The sequence below is a fragment of the Parus major genome, chromosome 3 (genome assembly GCF_001522545.3).
Source record: "Parus major isolate Abel chromosome 3, Parus_major1.1, whole genome shotgun sequence".
Classification (NCBI taxonomy): Eukaryota; Metazoa; Chordata; class Aves; order Passeriformes; family Paridae; genus Parus; species Parus major.
The window spans coordinates 84,427,057-84,446,105 of NC_031770.1; the positions used below are offsets into that span (position 1 = coordinate 84,427,057).

Consider the following 19,049-nt stretch of genomic DNA (forward strand, 5'->3'; position numbering starts at 1 on the left):
TTCTATGATGAAGGTAAGAATTTATTGGATAATAGATTATTTGTTAAATTCCAATGATGTGTTGGAACCTGACAAGGATTATAGTTTTGCTGTCAATTCAATTACCCTACACTTGAGGAAGCTGGTTTAATTATTTGTTGCTGGTTTAATTAAAAGGCGCTTAAGTCAGTGCAAGTTTTGCCCCTGGTGTCAATGAGATCAGTCCCAGCTCCAAGTAACCTTAACTCTTAGCACGATTAATAAAGAACAGGTCTTTCAGAAATGCCATCGCTCACAGCCACACAGTTAATCTTGAGCTGAGAGAGCCAAACACAATGTAAAAACAAACTCACTCATGTTAAGAGTGTGGTATGTGCTTATCCTGGGGTCTGGCAAACTCCAGGGAGAGCAGTGACCCTTACACTATAGGTAAGGAAAAAGAAGGTTTGAAATGTATAAAGCAGATTTTTGTTACTGTAAATGGAACAGAGAAAGTGGCCGTAAGAGGCTGAAGTCACATGAAAAGACTAAAAGCAAAATTTAGAGAAGACTGTGTGGGAGAGAAATGGTCTCCAGGAGACAGGAGAGAGATAGGCAATGAGAACTAATGTCTTCCCTGCTGTGTGTGGAAGAGCTGTGTAGGGCTGGCAGTATGAACCTCTGGTCCCTTATGGGATCACCCACACAGGCAGAGGCCCCACTTCAACAGCGCAAACTGGACTTCAGTTCCTCCAGTTCCAAAGTTCATTCTTGGGAACCCAGTACCTGCATATATGTCACAGATACTTTCAGGGGGAGAACAAACTTGCCTAGGTCCTTCTGCAAGTCCTGCTCAAAAGTATGAGCCAGTGAAATTGAGCTCCTTCAAGTCCAGACATAAAATAAACATTAGGAAAGGATTTTTCACTTAATTTAGTCATCCTAAATTGCTGTAAACCCAAGCTTGAACTGAGAAACCTTCTCTTCCATGTGGTCTTCTCTAAATCATGCCTTTAGACTTTTTTTGGTTTTTACTGGATTACACCTCCTGAAAGTCCAACTGCAGCCACCTTGCTGCAAACCTTTTAATCACAGAGACCAAGCTTTATATCTGCAATAGAAGCTGGGTCCACCCATTTGGTATTTCTCTCCAATTCAGACACATTCCCAAGAGACAGCTGTATGAATACCATTTGTCCAAGTCAAGCTTCACAGAAGGAGTATGGAATGAATATGGAATCAGATATTTGAGGAGTGGAATGTGAAGTCAGGTGTGTAAGCACACCTCCACCTGCTAGTGAGGTGATGACATTCCTACATAGCTTATTTTCAGGAGATAGTATTTGAACAAATTCATCACTGTTTAATTAATCCATTTTCAAAAGATGAGTAGTTAGTGTTTAGATTATGAATCCCTGAGCAAGTGGTTAACAGCAATCACTGCCCACTGAATTTTTCTGAAAAAAATATTATACTGGCCCAATCCATAAGAGAAAACTATGAAGTGACATAGAGTGACATCAAAATTGTCAGATCAGCTAAACATGAGTGTTAGCTGGATGGAGACTGTCTCTGTGACAGCAAGATACATAAGATACATACTCCACCTATGCCAATGTACATTTTCTTGAAATGGGAATAATATTTGCTAGATTGTGGGGCTATTAAATCTGCTACCACTGTTTTGTAGGTTAATATTTTTCTGGCTCTTTCAAGGTGATGTGATAATTATTAGGAGGACATCTAGTCAGGAATTTCATCACAGAGTTTTCCTTCAAGATAAAGACATCAAAATGCACACAGAGCAACCTGAGGCTATTAGTCTTCTAAGGAATTTTCCTTTTGCCCACAAACAGAATAGTAAATGTGTTTTCCCAGCTTTAGTTACATAGTGTCTCCTATGTTTTATTTCAGTAAAAATGTCTTTTGAAGATCCTGTATTGGGAAAATGCTCCAGACATAAAAGAAGTTCTACCCTTGAGAATTGCTGCAAAGAAATGCAAGCAAAATTACATTATAGACTGCCCAGAAACAGAGTATATGTTCTCTGAATTCCTCTGAACAAGACTTCCCCTCTAGGAGAGGGTGATGTGTGTGTGAATAACCCCAGACACAATGGATGGCAGATATCTTCACACCATGTACCAAGAAATATTGCAAACTTACTGTAAGATGGTACTAATTAGTTCAGTATCTAACTGTTGGAATGGCCTTTTCTTCCTTAATACTGACTCAAATAAATTGGCAATGCTAAGCAGTCTCAAAGGCAAAGGAAATGCCGCAGCTTATAGACAACAAAAGAGATGGTTTGGCACCTGACTTTTCCATTCCTTCACAAAGATTCTGGTATTCTTTCTAAGCCCTGTGTGCTCTCTGTCATTCCTTCATATGCCATACTCCCTTTTGTTATAGCTTCAAGTGACTTCCATGTGCTGCTCTTCCTCCAGCTCCTTATAGACTCCTTTCATGCCCTGTGGGTACCTCTGGATGCCACAATGGAAATAGTTGCATGGGGAAATAAGGTACTCAGGTATGTGGTCATTTGTGCAAACATCTTGTGAAATCAAATTGGTATCTGACCTTTTTTGTTTTTTAGTTGGCAGAGGTTTCATGTGACAATCCTGGTGCTGATATGTTCATAATCATGCTGGACCACAAGGGTCCCTGGGGGTATCTTTCTCTTGAAGGGTGAAAAAACAGCATCACCAAAGCTTCACTGACTTAGGCATAAAAATTAGATGTTATTCATGTCTAATGAATACTGTGTGTGATCCAGCCACGCCCTTTCTAACAATAGATTTAAAACAGTAAACTACGTTAACACTGAAATTAGCAATACTGGGAAGGTGATTTACAGCAAATTGGGATGAAGCTGATAGTTCATTACCCAGTTATTTCTCCAGGCACTTATCAGACAGCAGAGATTATTGCATTTCCTATATTCCACATTTTGAAAAATCTGGAAATCTAGGGTGTTACTAACCAGAATATCACTAGATATTCCATGTCTAGAGAAGATGAAACCTTACAAATGTGATGTATAAGAACAACCTAGCATACTTTTTGATACATACATGAATTTTCACTGCTTCCTTTCAGGACCTTCTGGCTTTTTATTACCTTTTGCATTCATCATGCATACAGATTTTAGTTTTTCTCTTTCTTTTTACATCCAGGTGAGCAAATATGAGTAAATGTCTTTGTGTGTCCAAACATATGTAATAGTCCCTCTGGAAAGGGAGTGCTTTATCAATGACAACAGAACAGGAGTTTGCTTAACAGTGCCTATGTATGCCTTGGAGGTTAGAATACAAGCAATGAAAACCCTTTTACATAACTTGTTTTATTCAGAAAAACCAACTGGGACTTCACCAGACAGGCTTCTCCTGAGGTCATCTCAGGAGTAAATCAGTGAGAAATGAAAATATCCTCTTTATAGGACAGGGATTTCCTACTTCTCAGAGCTTTTAGTCATAACACCATATCAGGGCCACCAGCTTTCTCACACCTCCTGGTACATATAATTCATTCCCCTGCCTGGCTGAACAGCAGATCCCACCATTCAGAGACTGGCTTTGCTGAACTCACGTCTTCTGAATCTCCCTGCCCTCATGCTGCTGAAAGAAGCAGCCTTTAGTTTGCTCTCTTGGCTTCTTTATATTTGGCTGGCTCCACAGGTCCGCCCTCAGAGCCCACCAGGACACACATGTCTGTCCAGCCTCCACCTCCTTCCCTTGGAAAGATTAAAACCAGCCCAGAGCCTGCACCTCCCTCTCTGCTGGGTCCTGGTGGGGCAGGAGCAGCTGTCTGCACCCACTGCTGCACTCCTCTGTCGGACTAATGAGAGGGAAGCAGGCGGTGTGACGATATACCCCGCGTATTCACATGAGAGAAGTGAAGAAATCCAGCAGTGAAGATGAAAAGCCACTGGTAAGAGAACAAGTGGGATTTAGAGACATCTGTAAATAAGAGATTAGAACAGTGAAAGCTGTCCTTGCCAGCATTATATGAGGGGACAACAATAGAAAGAGCTTTATTGACGTGTTTTATTATAAGGCAAAAATAAAACGTTGTCATGTAAAGAAATTATCTTGTCAAAGAGATTGTCTTGTCAAATCTGTTAGCAAATCCTTAACTGGTATTTTATATGTTTAATATGCATGGCTTAGAGGAGAAATTTAATAACAAAACCTGTCAGAAACTATAGATTCATATTGGAGTTTTCATTCTGTTTACAGGAAAATTACAGCTTTCTTTTACCTGTGTAGTTTTCTCTGGTCTTTCATCTCAGCCACCATCCAGCACCAATCAAGTAAGGAGACAGATTTTATCTACATTTTATCTTTGTGTAATTTTGAATGTCAAAAGAATTATTCTGTGTTTATTCAAAACAAAAATTTTCTGTAGTTAGCCATCACACAAAGTGAGAGCTGTCTATGTGCATTTATGTATGTATGGATGAATAGAAGGATATATATGAAAAAAGCAAGAGCTGTGTGTGTTGCTTTAAATTTGCTATTAGATGTATTTTTAAGGTAAGGATTAAAATCTGGACATAGATGGTAAATACAGGACACAAACCTTCCCTGTCTTTCAGTGCTTCTAATTAGATATTCTTCTGCTACATGTGGTAATAAACTGGTTCTATTTTATTTGCTGGGCATAAAATGTGAATGGCTGGATGTCAGCCATATGTCTCATCAAAGAATATAGAATGAGGTCTTTTCTAAGGTGTAACATGTCAACCTGAATGTTCTCTTTAAGCCTATGTTGTCAGAAGGAAACCCACATTTAGGGTTGAGCTTTTGCAGCACACAAGAGGCTCTCTGTAGGTTAGAACGGTTTCTCCTTCCAACTTCCACTCTTCATTCTTCCCTACCCACACTCTGCTAGCGTTTTCCAGATTGACTTGGTACTGGACTTGTACGTGGATCTTAAACTTTTCAAATAAATGCTTATTTTTCCTTCCTCCTTCCTTAATTCTGTGCATTTTGTAGGTCTTATGGTCATGACAAGGATATTCTGAAAAATTGGATTTTAGATTTAGTTTCCTCAAACAAATTTCTTCTAGGTTCTCATTTGTGTAAACAAAAAAGGCTGTAAAGTCTTCTTGCCACCATCCTGCATTTCATGAATGTTCATTTTCTGATCAAATTTGGCACAGAGGAAAGTGGGAAAGCTTGGAATACCAGAGAGGGTGGAAAAGATGCCAACTGATTCACAACAAATTCTTTAGTTGGCATGAGGTTTGTTTAACTTTCCTTGGGAGTAGGGAGACTGTTGATTTAGGTAACTGAGGTTTTTTTTAAGTTTGCTTGAACCACCAAAAGTTACAACCCAAACCTTACACAGCAGGCCTTCTTAAACTAACACTCTCATTTAAAGGCTTGAAAAAGAAAATAAAATAGCATATCAAATTACTGTTTTCAATTTGGAGCTCTCTAGAAAAAGATGATTATTTTCTTATACCTCTTACTTACTGAGTACAGTTTAAATTATTATATACCGCTAATTATTATTATTTGTAGCTCTGTTCAATTCATAATAATCTTACAGTTGCTTCAGATAATTTTATAAGGTGATCTGCAGCAATGTGCAGACACATGGTTAGTAAACTCACTTTTTTTGCAGGACTACCAGTTATTCTGGGTGCCAGTCACAGAATTGATATCTGCCCAACAATCAGGATTGGCCAAGATGACTTACCAGGCAAGTAGCATCCAGACTTTATCAGGAAAAAGCTGCTGTTCAAAAAAATTGTCAGGTTATATTCAGCTCTCTGACAGCACAATTCTCAATTTAAAATGAAAGCTACATTATGGATGTGTATATTCTTTTTTCTTGCAGGCTTTGACCTGATTTCTCAGTTTCAAATAGAAAAAGCTGCTTCCCAAGGAATTATAGAGAGAGTAGTGGGATCCACTTCTCTACAAGTAGCTTATAAATTGGGACCTAATGTAGACTTCAGGATACCAACCAGGTAATGCCTTCCTTGTCTGGCTTTAAAATACAGATATTATGCAATCTTATTTTTTCAGTGGTAGATCTCCTACCAGTTATATCACCAAATTTGAAAAGTTTTCACAAGGGGAAAGAGGAATTGAACTTTTTTTTTCATTGCCACCACCAGATCAGACCGATTCTATAGCAGCAATTTCAGGGACTTCCACTTTCCTCTAGCCAATGATATTGCTCAGAGTGACTCAGGATTTGCTGACACTAAGGCATTCATCGCCTGAAAGTAATGTCAGAAGCTGCTGATGAAATAGGGAGGCAAAGAAAATGTAACAGGAGGAGAGGGAAGAAAGTTTTCTTAAAATATTGACACAAAGGGATCTTTCTGATCACATGAGGATTGCAGAGGCCAGGTAGGATAACAATTCACTGATTCTGAGGTAAGGGTGGTTTTTCATTGTGTGTTTGTTTTAGGTAACAGGTACATGAATGTTCCTGGCTGATTTATGGCCATTTATCTAGAAAAGATGAATGCTATTATTTAGCATGTTACAATGGATTTGTGATAGAAATTAGAATTTAGGAATCTAATTGTGTTTGTGCTTTACAGACCAGACTTGCTGCTGGTGAAGGAATAGAGACAGTACAGCAGGGTAGAGATATCTTTGCCAAATTTATGCAAGTCTGGATTCTGTTCCAGCACCTTATGTAATTAAGAGTGCCTCAACTTAGCACATAAGCGACAAGACCATTAACTGGACTACTGTTTCAGCTAGGAATAATTGGATTGTGAAGCATTTCTGTCTTATTCCAGCTATAACTAACAGCTTTTCTTGCTTCAATCCTCCCTGGCTCCTACCTTCACAGCCACCAGATTAAGTTACTTTAGAGTTTAAGTGTTAGGTCACATTGGGCTCATGGCTACTTTCAGTCCCAGACACAAATCAAGGCTGCTATTGCATGAATGTGAATCCAAACACAGACAGCAAATGGGGTCATCACTTCACTAAAAGTTGGAGATTCTCAGATAAAAGCAGCAATATTTTCACTTATAAGAGAGTTTAGACTTATTGCTGTAGGTGGTTCTAGTGAAATATGTGCTCGATGTACACAAGTTACCCCTGAACAAGCCGATGTCAACGGCCTTACTACAGCATCCGAGCTGACTCCTGCCATTGGGGTTGTTGGCCCAGGAAATGGATTTAAGGTTTGGTCCCGACCGTGCTCCAGTGCCTCAGTGTGCTGCTCCTCTGTCCCTGAGCCCGAGCTCGCCGCTCTGCTCCAGAGTTATTTCACAGCGTGGTCCTCCTCTCGGTGGGAGGGGAGGGAAAGGGAGGGAGGGAGGGCAGGGCCGAGCTGCCCGGCTCCCGGAGCTGTCCCTGCCCGCGGTGCTGAAGCGCTGCTCCTCGGGCCGGGCGGCCCGGGCTCACGGCCAGGGCATCACCCTCCGGCCCCCGCCCCGGCCGGTGAGCTCCGGCTGCACCGAGAGGATGGGGAGGGAAAAATAGAGTGAGTTTGGGAAAATGGCCAGCATGGCTTTCCTGAGCTGGATGGCTGATATAGCCCAAGTGCCATAAGAACACTGGGGAGGGACCCTCATCAGACACGTTGGCAACAGGGAAATAACTCTTTAGGCTAACACATGAGGATCTGTACTAAGGCAGAGGAGCCCATTTTAGAGTGGCTATGTGGCGTGGGAATGAGAGCTCAGTTGAATGGGCATGGCTCAGCACTCAGTCTTCGATGCAGCAATAGCTTATGCCTTGAAAAACTCACAGAGCTTCCTTAAAATGTTACTTACTTCTAGCTTGGTCTTTTTGCTGCTTTGCAAGCTTTCCCAGACATATATCCCAGAATGAACAGAAATGATTGCACACAAGTCATTACTCAGCTTCTCCCATCATCCAAATAAATTCCCATTGGCCAGTGCTTCCTCTAGAGTAAAATCTGCTGACTGATCAATACAGTGTTCTCCATGAAATGGTGTGGTGTAATAATGGTGTAAAAACTTTGTTTGGAACTGCCATGACATATAGCTGTTTTCACTGGACATGGTGAACCCATCATTTTTCAATTTAATCTATGTGCATATTGTAGGCATCTACCAGTTAGTAAGTACAAAATTAATCCCATTTATTGGGATAGTAATAGTGTTTATTTTAAATGGAGATCTTAAAAAAAATATACTGGCACAAAAAAATGTGTTCATGACACATTTTTTATGTGTGGGAAAAGGGCTAACTGTCTTTTCGCATTGGACAAAACCTTAAACCTTTGACTTCACAAATGCAACTGCCATAATAACACACAGATGCACACACAAAACACCCAAACAAAATAGGGGGGAATTTTAAAAATGCTTTATCAGTAAACTTGAAATATGCAGAGAATTTCAAAGGCTGATTTTCTGGCTTTTCTTTTGTTTTTGTTTTTTTTTTTTTTCCCTTTGGGAATATTGTTTTTCTGTGAAGCAGTGCTCCTCAAGCTCATGTGCTTGAAGGTCTGACTTTTCTACATTCAGCCACCAAAGCTCTTCAGGTGCTTTTCCTTTCACACTGCAAGTAAGATATCCCACCCAGATACTGATGATGATGCTGAAATAGAAGTGACAAAATGCAGCTAGGAAGCTAATTAGGTCATAAGAGAATTAATTAGCTCAGAATTGGAACTTTCTGAAGAGTAAAGATCAGCTAAGGGTAATGAGTCCTAACAAATGGCTTCTGGTTAATGACTTAGGACAGATGTTTTTAAAAGTGCTGAGCTAAGTTTTATTGTTATTGCTTGTTCAATTGCTGCTGGGTAGTTTCTGCCAGGTCAGCTGTGATTCTAGGCAGCTTCAGGAGATGGGTTAGAAAGAATCCTCAACCCTGGTCACATGATACTGCATTATCATGAGAATGGTCACAGCAATTTCCACAGCCACTTCCAGTGGGTTGTGCTAACGTTTCTAAAATCTTTATTTAACAAGGATTGTTTAACAAAGGCTAAGTTAAGTCAGTGAGCAATGGAGATCTCCTAAGCAATTAACTCAAAACCCCCCCAGATTTAATAAACAGTTACTCTGTAGAATTTAAATAGGTATATAGTTGGGCTTTTAACATACTTTTCTGCTTTTGGTGAATCCTGGGGTATGTGGGATGGGTCAGGGCTTTCCTTACCTTGGTTGTATTGAAGCCTGGGTAGGACTTAGCTTTGAAATTTCAAAAAAAAATCTTCTTGGTAAGTATTCAAAATACAGGATTAGTGAGAGTTTTAGGTATTTATGAAAAAGATTAAAAGAAATTGCAGTGTTTCAGAAGTTCCCCTGCATGAACTACAAATGTTTCAAACTTCCCACCTCCAATGCTTTAAAAATTTAGTCAAATATTCAAATATCTGATAAAAAAAAAAAAATTGACCTAATCTTGTATTCAAGAAACAACTGAAGCAGTTAATAACAGTACAAGTTCAGGAGGAAAGCAGGGAATGCTTTCTTACAAACTGAAGAAAAAAACCTAAATGAAATAAAAAGATCTGATGGCTTATATTACTAACAATTTTAATGGGATAGGAAATAGGTCAGGAATAAATCTGGATTTTGGCCTTCAAATATGTTTCCATATAAATGATTTCATCTCTCATTTACCTGAATCTAAATTTATAATTGCTTGGTTCCCTTCCATAAATCAGTGGAAATGGAAATGGAAACAACTATGTTAAAAATAATTTACAGAAATAATTGGAGGGCTTATAAAGCTATCAGCTGTTCAATAAAATTGCAGAATCCATCACTCTTTGCTTGGCAGTGAGATGGGGGAATAGCTTCTCTACAATTGTTTATTTAAATATCATGCTAAATTTGCCACGGTTTCCAAATATTTAGCATTTTAAGTTACTGACTTCAGAAGGGTTTTGCCTGTATAAGGATTACAGGCTTTGGAAAGAAATGTGTTCTGAAATACAGTTAAACCACTAAAGGATCATTACTGTTGGAGAAGCTGAGATTAGAATATGTCTCTGCATTGCTTGTAGAATTATAGGTATAAATGTTACACAGTAAATCACCCCTGCAGTGTACCTTTCTGGTGATGGGTCATGCTTCACTGTGTTGAGTCATGACACTGATACTGAGTCTTTAGTCTAAAGGCAGAAGTTCTTCTGATTGGTTATTAATATTTTTAAAAATTTGAATATTATCCATGTTTGTGCACTGAATTTTTATCTTTAGTGTTTGTACATTTTATCTTTAGTGTTATACATTTCTTATAACTTAGTTTTCTCCTTCCAATGTCAGAAGCTCTTACATTATTTCTCTTTGCATATCTTCTGAAAAAGTGAATGTATTTCTTTCCTATTTTAATGTCTGAGAAAAGGAGAACCCATATAATGTCTTGAAAAGCACTAAATCTATAGCTAAATATGGTGTAAAGAATTAATTTGCCGATCTGGTATAAACAATATTCTAATCAAAAAGTATGTTCACATACTAGGTTTTTTTTTGTTTCTTTTGTTGTTTTGGCTTTTTGGCAGTATAGTTGTGTCAACTGAGGTTGGATGAGAGTGTGTGTGATAGTTAAAGAGTATTGCCATGACAGCAAAACTTAGCAGTACAGACAAATAAAAAAACAAACCTCTTCACAGAGCACTGCTTCTTTTAGGCTCAGCGTATCAGACACCCTGGAGTCATTGAACTTCAGAGAGAAAGCTGAATCTCACAAGGAGGCTATTTAAAGATTACCTAACAATACCACCTTCAGTGTGGTAGTAGAAAAACCAGCTCTCCTGCAAGAACAAATGAGATTCAGCAGCTGAAGAGATAAATGACCCAGCTGAGTTAAGTTTTAGCAGTAGAGGATTGAAATAATTTTAAAAGAGATACTATAGAGGAAAGACACAAAGGGCCATAAAGGATGTGGTGAATTGGATCAGAAGCTCAGTAAGAGTGAAGGTATGTCTGGATAGAGAGAAGAATTATCTTCCTGGAGCAGAAAATAATATATGTGCTCATTGTATAGGCCAGAAACCTAACACAGGGAGGGATAGGGGACAGTAAACACTGCAAAGTGCTCAGAACTGAGGGAAAGCTACAATATCCAGATGCTGATGTTTGCATTTGAGATGGAAAGATACAAACAGAAAATAAATGATGACAGAACACAACGAGTAAGATAAAATCTACTGGCAAGGAACCTCTCTTCCAAATTTGTATATCTCCACACCTTATATAATGAGCTAAACTTTTCAACTAAACGTTCCCCTTCCTTACACCCCAGCTCTCAGGAGTATTCAAAGGCTCGTGGGGAAAAGGAGAAACACCAGCAGTGCGGGTACTTTATTCGTAAAATGAAGCTGCTGCTGCTGCCAGGCATGCCGTGTCCTTGCTGAAATCTGCTGAGGCTGTGTCGCTGCCTGCTGGAACACAGCTGCACTACAGCTTGGAACACTGCAAACTAGAGAGATTGTTTCTGGAAATACTCTCTTTCTAAATCGGTATCATCGAGCATACAGAATGAGAGCTGACTTACACAATTTTTCTGCTTCCCCCCTCCCCCTCAGCCTAAATCCTGAGATTCACTAATGCTGTCTAAATAGCTGCTGAGATAGGGTTGATCTGCCACTCAAAAATCATCTTTGTTCAGAATGCCTACTTGTTTGAGAAGTTATTCTAATGAAAGCTGGGACAAAATAGCTCTGCATATCTTCATGCTTAAGAAATTTATTCAAACTTTTTCTTAAACGTAGGTAAATGGCAAATAATGTATTGATGTCAACTGGATATAACACTAGAGTTTTATGATCCATGGAATAAATATGGAAAGGCCTGTTTCTTAAATTTTGTACTGGATTCAGTGATACATTTGAAATAAAAATGACATTACTGTTTATCATAGTGACACAGCCAGTGCTACCTGTGTTTCCAAAGCTCACCTTGCAGGAGGTGCTAAAATATGAGATGTTTTATATGTGGCAAATCTGTTCCCTGCTACTTGTAGTCTTGTGGTTGAATGTCACAGGACATAATACACCTTGAGTGTGGGTTCTCACCACGTATTTGTCAATGATTTCTGCTGAAGTGATAGCTTATACCTTAACAAAAGGGTTATTGGCAGGCTGAACAAGAAAATGCATTTGCAAAAGACATTCGTATGCCTTCAAAATCGCAACAGATCTTCACTTTCTCCCTGGTCATTGTAAAGTCATACTATGATTTTGTAAGTCTAATAGTGGGAACTAGGATAATTGTAGGATATGTTTTCTGTATCTGAAGTAGGAGTTACTTGTTGCTTCATCCATTATTCTTAGAAAGGGTTATAAAAATTATAAAACATTGGAAGAACCCACATTTCTGAACCAGTTATTTGGTGTTAGTAACACCTTGTTTTGAGGCTCAGCATGCAGAAGTGCACTGATATAAGGATGGTTAAGATATGGTTCCACTGAGTAATGGTTTCTCCCTCTCTGTGGTGGTATATGTAGTTTTCAGCAAATAGAGAACAAATGTGCTGTATTTTAATTCTACACAGTGCCATATATTCCAATGGATTGCCTGATGAATATTCCTTTCTAACTACTTTTCGGATGACTGGGGCCACGCTTCAGAAATACTGGACTATTTGGCAGATTCAGGATTCTTCAGGAAAAGAACAAGTTGGAGTGAATCTCAATGGTCAAATGAAAAGCGTTGAGTTTTCTTATAAAGGAGCAGATGGAAAGCACCAAACAGCATCATTTTTACATTTGCCTTTCTTGTTTGACTCCCAATGGCACAAGCTTATGATTATTGTGGAAGCAAACAGTGTCACACTTTTTATTGACTGTATTAAAATAGAATCCTTAAACATAAAACCAAAAGGGAAAATCAACACTGATGGCTTTGCTGTGCTTGGAAAACTTAAAAATAATCCTCAGATTTCAGTTCCGGTAAGTTTCAAAATCTTTCATTTCTTCAAAAAGTGTTTGACATTAAATACTGGGTTTTGTTTTGTGGAATGTATATTTAAATTATTTCTGAAAGCAGAAATGGCAGAAAATAACTCCTTGGCAGGTAAGTACTAGCTGTGCTTTTTTTAATTTTGCACTTATACCTTGTAAGTTAAGAGATGACACGGGCTATATCTAAATTTCAATAATAAAAATTCTTAGACATCCTTGTACTTATTAAAACAACTTTGGAGTAAAAGAGTGAAGTGAGACATAATTTTAGCTATATCTCACACTGTTTGCAAAAAAATGTGGACACAGGTTAACCAATGTTGTGTACATCTGAAAGGGAAAATATTGCAACAAAAAGAAGCATCTCATGTCTCAGCACCTCTGTAGGTTTAGTTGCTGTATTGCACTGGATTGAACTCAGTTTTACATGAGAATGCCAGCAGAACGCTGCCCCATGTGTCTGAAGGGATGTATGTTGTTGCTGCATGCTGTTAGAGATGTGGGTTAGGAAATTTCAACAGCTGAGAACTGATAATAATTCTGTTGAAAACAAGAGTTAGTCACTGAAAATGTCATAAAAAATAAGCTGGAGCTGATAATGTGGCAATTAGCATATTACAAATTAGCATATGTATCTTAGCTTTATTAACTGCTCTGATACTGATGGATAGGTGGGATGATGAAAACATTACACATTACATGCATTCTATGCGTGTTAGTAGGATAAAACAATTCTATGCCAATATTGTTTTCCTCTTTGGAAAGACAGTTAGATTAAATGCAGAGAAAGCTACAGGTATTAATGCAATAATTTTACAGCAGCTGGTAGAGCAAACTGTGCCATCAAGTTAGACTCCTTTTAAAATGAGGAGGGTTCCTTTGGGTGTTGAAGTGGAGATTCCAAATGGCAGCTGACAAACGAGGAGAGAGATGTGGTATCAAGGGCACATTGGCCTTCTGCTGGTACTCTGACTGACCTTTGGCCAGGATTAAAGAAATGAGGAGAAGCAGAAGAGCAATTTGGAATCTTATCTTCTTTCCTCACCAGCCTGTGTTTTGCAGAGATTTGCTCTTTACAAGGTATACAAATGAGCAACATTGATCACCCAGGGCTCTTCAGTCCTTTGGTGGGGAAAAGTGACTGGCACTGAGTTCTGCCTTGCCTGTGTTTAAGACTGTACATCTTTAGGCACCAGTGTGGGGCTATAGCAATTATAGGGCAACCTCCTTTAAGGATAAAAGGAGAAAATCACCATTTATAATGAAAATATTTGTTTGTAACTTTAGCATGTTTCTGGGAAGATTTGGTCATATGAAGTATATTTTATGAAAAAAAGTAAAATCTTTGCATGAGATGGGCTTTAAAACAAGAGTATAAAGCACACTTCTTGACAAAAAGAAAAATGAAGCACCAGAACAAATTATCAGGGAAGACAGAAAGTAAACATGACTCTATATTCTTAAACTGAGTTTGGATGTCTAAAAATACACTTTATTTTCAACAGAACTGACTTAGGACTCACTAGATTGAATTGCATGGCCTGTGCTGGGAAGCCCAAAAAGGCAATGGTAGTGGTTTGACCTGATATTACAATAATGTAGATTTAGGAACCACATGTCCTCTGAAATGATGATAAAGGAATTACATAATCAGATAGACTAGTAATTTTAAAATGTCTATATATATTGCAGAAATTTCTGTTTTAGCCTGTGTACTTTCTTTATCTTTAAATTGTTTAAATAAATCTGTGTTTGGGGCTATTCTAGTCTTTAACTTGCTTGACTATAAGTTTAAATATCTCAACAGTCTTGGTTATTTAGTATGCCCTAGGCACAGCTTTTAATTTACTCCCAGGCATTGTTAAAGTATATTACTTCCAGTGGTAGAATTTTAAAAGGACGTAAATTATGTGTTTCCTATCCTTTTTTGCAGCATTCTGGTGAGGGCCCTATTTATCTTACAGAATAGGTCAACTTCTCAGAGGTGCACTGTAGTACATATAATTTTAAGAGGGATTCTTTATGGCTTGTTATTACTATGACTGCCTATGAGAATAACAGATACAGTTCCACTAGAAACTGCATCTTGCCTTTTAGCCTTTACAAAGATTTATTCCAGGATTTCTGGAATGCTTTATGGAGAGTGATTTTTTACATAGATTCACAGTTGCTTTTTATCTTTTCTTTTTGAGATTAATGTATTTAAAAGTTTTATCTTTTTATCTTAAAGTAATTAATATAATCCATTATAAACTCTAAAAAAGATGAGATCTAACCAAATTTCAAGACTGAAAAGGAATTAACTTCCTAAATTACATTTCTATAAGAAGGTAAGGGAAAGAATTTCTTACTGCTCAATTTCTAACTTCTGTGAGATAATATAATTGGCTTAATTCCTGTCATTTCAGAGGCATTAGCATGTTTTTTTCATAATAGACACTAAACACTTTTCTAGAAGTGACTCTTGGTCATTATTTAATTGACATTTAATGATGCTAACTAGCTCAGGGAAGCTACATGACTTGAAACACCTAAGAGGAAGCTGCTTGTCAATATTTGTTTAACAGGGATTAATTTATACCATAGAACAGATTGTGTCTGTGTACTGTAAAAAGTCATATCTCGGGGTTTTTTTCACCCTGTGAAATCTCACATTCAGAAGGCTGAGCCACATCTATGGAAAGCCAAATAACACTGGAATTGACTGTAATGTTCAAAGGCTTTAAATAAAAGGTGTAAGGAAAATGAAGTTCTAAAAACTATCTATTCCAGAGATGTCAAAAAATGGATAAAATGTTTAATATAGCTCTGGAACGAGATGCCTTGAAAAATATGTAGTTTATTCTTGGTCACTTTACAAATGTGCAAACAGTTGACAGCAGACCTCTCTTAGAAGAAACAGATATCCTTGACAAAGTATTGTAGAAAATCTCCACATTGCTTAAAATTGCTTAGCTGAGTTATACTTCCCCAGGAGGGATGACTTCCCCTGGATCATCACCAAGCCAGCAATAGCCCAGTGGGGTTCAGGGAGCCAGATTTCCCAGAGGAAACCTACAACTGTGCTCTGAGGGTCAGTTTTCCTTAAAGCCTATGCTTTAAGGAAAACTAAAGGTACTGCTAATGCACCCCTGTGGCTGATTTTATACTGAAAATACTACCCTACATTTTTAGGTCTCGTTTGCATTTTACCTAACCTTCACCTCTCTCAACTAAAGTACTAATAAGGCAACTGAATTATGTGGTTGATATTGAGATGTGCAAAGATGGCGGACATTTGCAGGAATTTCTGTAGAACTTAAGAGGACAAAACAGTTAACAGTCAGACACAGCTAATTGTGTATGTGCTGACTAAGAAATTAAGATGAAACAGATATCCTGTAGGAAACCTGCAAAATGTATGTCAAGAATACTGACCTATGGGTCTTAAATATTCTCTGTAGTTTAACTCCAGATAGCAACTAAGCTCCACACAGCCACTTGCTCACTCTAACCCATGGTGGGATGAGAATTGGAAAAGTAAAAGTAAAGAAACTTGTGGATTGAGATAAAGACACTTTAATAGGTAAATCTCAAGCTATGCACAAAAGCAAAGCAAAACAAGGAATTAATTCACCACTTTCCAATGGCAGGCAGGTGTTCAGCCATCTCCAGGAAAGCAGGGCCCCATCACATGTAACAGTGACTTGGAAAGACAGAGTAGACAAAGACTTGGGAAGACTTCGAACTCCCCCCTGCCCTTTCCTTCTTCTGCCAGCTTTATATTCTGAGCATGACATTGTATGGTCTGGGATGAGCTATGCTGGTTGTGTTACCTCCCAAATCCTTGTGCACCCCCTGCCTCCTTCCTGATGAGGTGGGGTAAGGAGCAGAAAAGGTTGACTCTGTCCAAGCACTGCTCAGCAATAACAAAATCATCCCTTTGTTATCAACTCTGCTCCCTGCACAAATCCAAAACACGGATCCATACCAGCTACTGTGAAGAAAATAAGCTGTACCTCAGGCACAACCATCTTTGGGTTTAAAAGGTTACATTTTAGTATCTTTGCTTTATGATTACTCCTAAATTATCTGAGGTTCATTTCTGAGAACTTTGTGACTGTGCTTACTCCTTAATAACACTGTATATTGATATCAGTAGAATACCTGCATGAGATGTCTTCAAAATCGTGGCATCCTTTAAATCAGCTTAAGATAATCAACAAGGTCATCGTGAAACTCTGGCAAGGGAAAAGATGCCTTGACAGCAAGGCTAGAATATGTTTGCCCTTTTCTCACCTCTTCTAAATCAATGGGAAGCCAGTTGTATCTTTTACTACCTCGCCACTAGAAGAGTTTTATTTTTCATTTAAAAAAAGAGTTAGAGAAGTTTTCTATCAGCTTTTGTTTTATATAGCCTCAAGGCAGACAGAATTAGCTTTCTTCTTTTCACAGCTGGTACACTGCTGTGTTTTGAATTTAGTGTGAGGATAATGTTGACAACTTACTCCTGTTTGGGCTGTTGCTGTGGTGTGCCTGCCTTATAGTATCAAATTAGTTCTTTTATATGTATATTATAGCACTCAATTGGCTATTATAATGAAAGTCTGAAAATAAGAAGTGGATAAAGGAGGGAAAAACTTGGCTCACGGATGGTGGTGTCATTTAACAGGTAAAACGAGCAGGGGTACTGTTTCTGTTGTGCTCCAGTCTCAGCACTCTGGAAACTGGTGACTGCAAAGCAAACAAAACAGCAGAGATGCGATAAAGAGTATTTAGAAGTGGCAACACCTCGGCCGACTTATGCCCCCTCTTTAAAAAACCTCCACAGGTAGGGTTAAGGGAATGAAGGGCGAAGCGCTGCTCCACCTGTAGCTACTGACATTAAATATCTAGCGTTCAACCCTCTGCGTAGCGAGCCAGTATTCCACCTCTTACAGTGTCTGACCCCTGACCAGAATTAACATGATCTTTCCTCCTTTGCCAGTTCGAGATCCAGTGGATGGTGATCCACTGCGACCCCCTGAGACCCCAGCGCGAAGGCTGCGGCGAGCTGCCGGCTCGGGTGAGAGACCTGTGCTGTCCTGACCTGTCCTGCCCTGTCCTGTCCTGACCTGTCCTGTCCTGCCCTGCCCTGTCCCGTCCTGCCCTGTCCCGTCCTGCCCTGCCCTGTTCTCTCCTGTCCTGCCCGCCGTTGCAGCCCACATGAGTCTCATTTTTTCTCCCCCTTCCTGGCCGGTGATGCTCTTTTTTACCATACCTGCCTGGTATTCGGTGCTTTTAGAAATCCAACTCCCTAGAGAAGCAGCCGCCGCCTCATTTTAACCCTTCCGTGACCTGCTGTCTGCCTCGCCCCGGGCGGGCGGCTTGCCTGGGGCCCCAGTGGGCGCTGTGCCCCGCAGGCAGAGGGGATGTCGCGGCCGCCCCGCCCGGCACCGGGAGCCTGGCCGGGGGACACCCGTGGGCTCGGGGTCCGTCCCGACAACAGCAGGGCAAAGGGTTAAGGCGCTGCTGGCACTCCGTCCTCGCCTGCCCGGCCGCCAGCCTTCCTCCAATCCCCGCGACCCTGCCCAGGGCCGGGCCGAGCCGGGAGGGGCTCCGGCCGCGCTCACCTTTCCCCGCCCGCCCCGGCAGCCGCAGGCTGCTCCCTCCATCCATGGCCCGGCGCCTCCTGCCCCTGGGGCTTTTCCTGCAGGCGCTCTGCCTCGGCCTGGCTCAAGTGAGTTTGTTCTGACTTTGGCTCTGGTTTGCTGTCTTTTTTTCCTCCCTCGCAGGTAACCCAGACGGGTGTTGAGGTAAGTGCGAGGGAGCGGCCGGAGCTCGGGGTGCTGGTGCAGAGGGACCGAAGGCTGCTTGCTCTGCCGTGCCCTGGCTCCGACCCGCCGGCGGCTGTCTGTCTGTCTGTCCCGGAGGCTGTCTGTCTATCTGTCTGTCCGTCCCGGCCACTGTCTGTCTGTCCTGGAGGCTGTCTGTCCGTCCCGGCGGCTGTCTGTCTGTCCGTCCCGGCGGCTGTCTGTCTGTCCATCCCGGGTCCCCGCTATCTGCGGGTGCCACGGCCGAGGCCAGCTGGCCGCAGGGCAGCGATGCCGCCGGTGTGCCCACCTGGTGAGCGCAGGGCGGGCTGCACCGGCGGGACTTGAGCTCCACATACAACTACGGCCGGTGGAACATTTCTGGGAACTCTCATGTATGGAGGAAATGTGTCCAGAGCCGCAGTGCCGTGCGGACCAAGGGACCAGGCTCAG

At 40.4% G+C, this 19,049-nt stretch overlaps 1 protein-coding gene across 1 annotated transcript in view; it reads left to right on the top strand.

The window, feature by feature from the left end:
* Positions 1-3,722: 3,722 nt before the first annotated feature.
* COL9A1 (collagen type IX alpha 1 chain) overlaps positions 3,723-19,049 on the top strand; it is a 63,396-nt gene continuing 48,069 nt past the window's right edge. Inside the window, exons 1-7 of the mRNA XM_015622441.3 lie at positions 3,723-3,888; positions 4,197-4,270; positions 5,590-5,667; positions 5,806-5,938; positions 12,417-12,813; positions 17,792-17,869; positions 18,579-18,599. Of these exons, the coding sequence (XP_015477927.1) occupies positions 3,875-3,888; positions 4,197-4,270; positions 5,590-5,667; positions 5,806-5,938; positions 12,417-12,813; positions 17,792-17,869; positions 18,579-18,599 (795 nt within the window). The 5' untranslated portion in view covers positions 3,723-3,874. The remainder of the gene's footprint in view (positions 3,889-4,196; positions 4,271-5,589; positions 5,668-5,805; positions 5,939-12,416; positions 12,814-17,791; positions 17,870-18,578; positions 18,600-19,049) is intronic.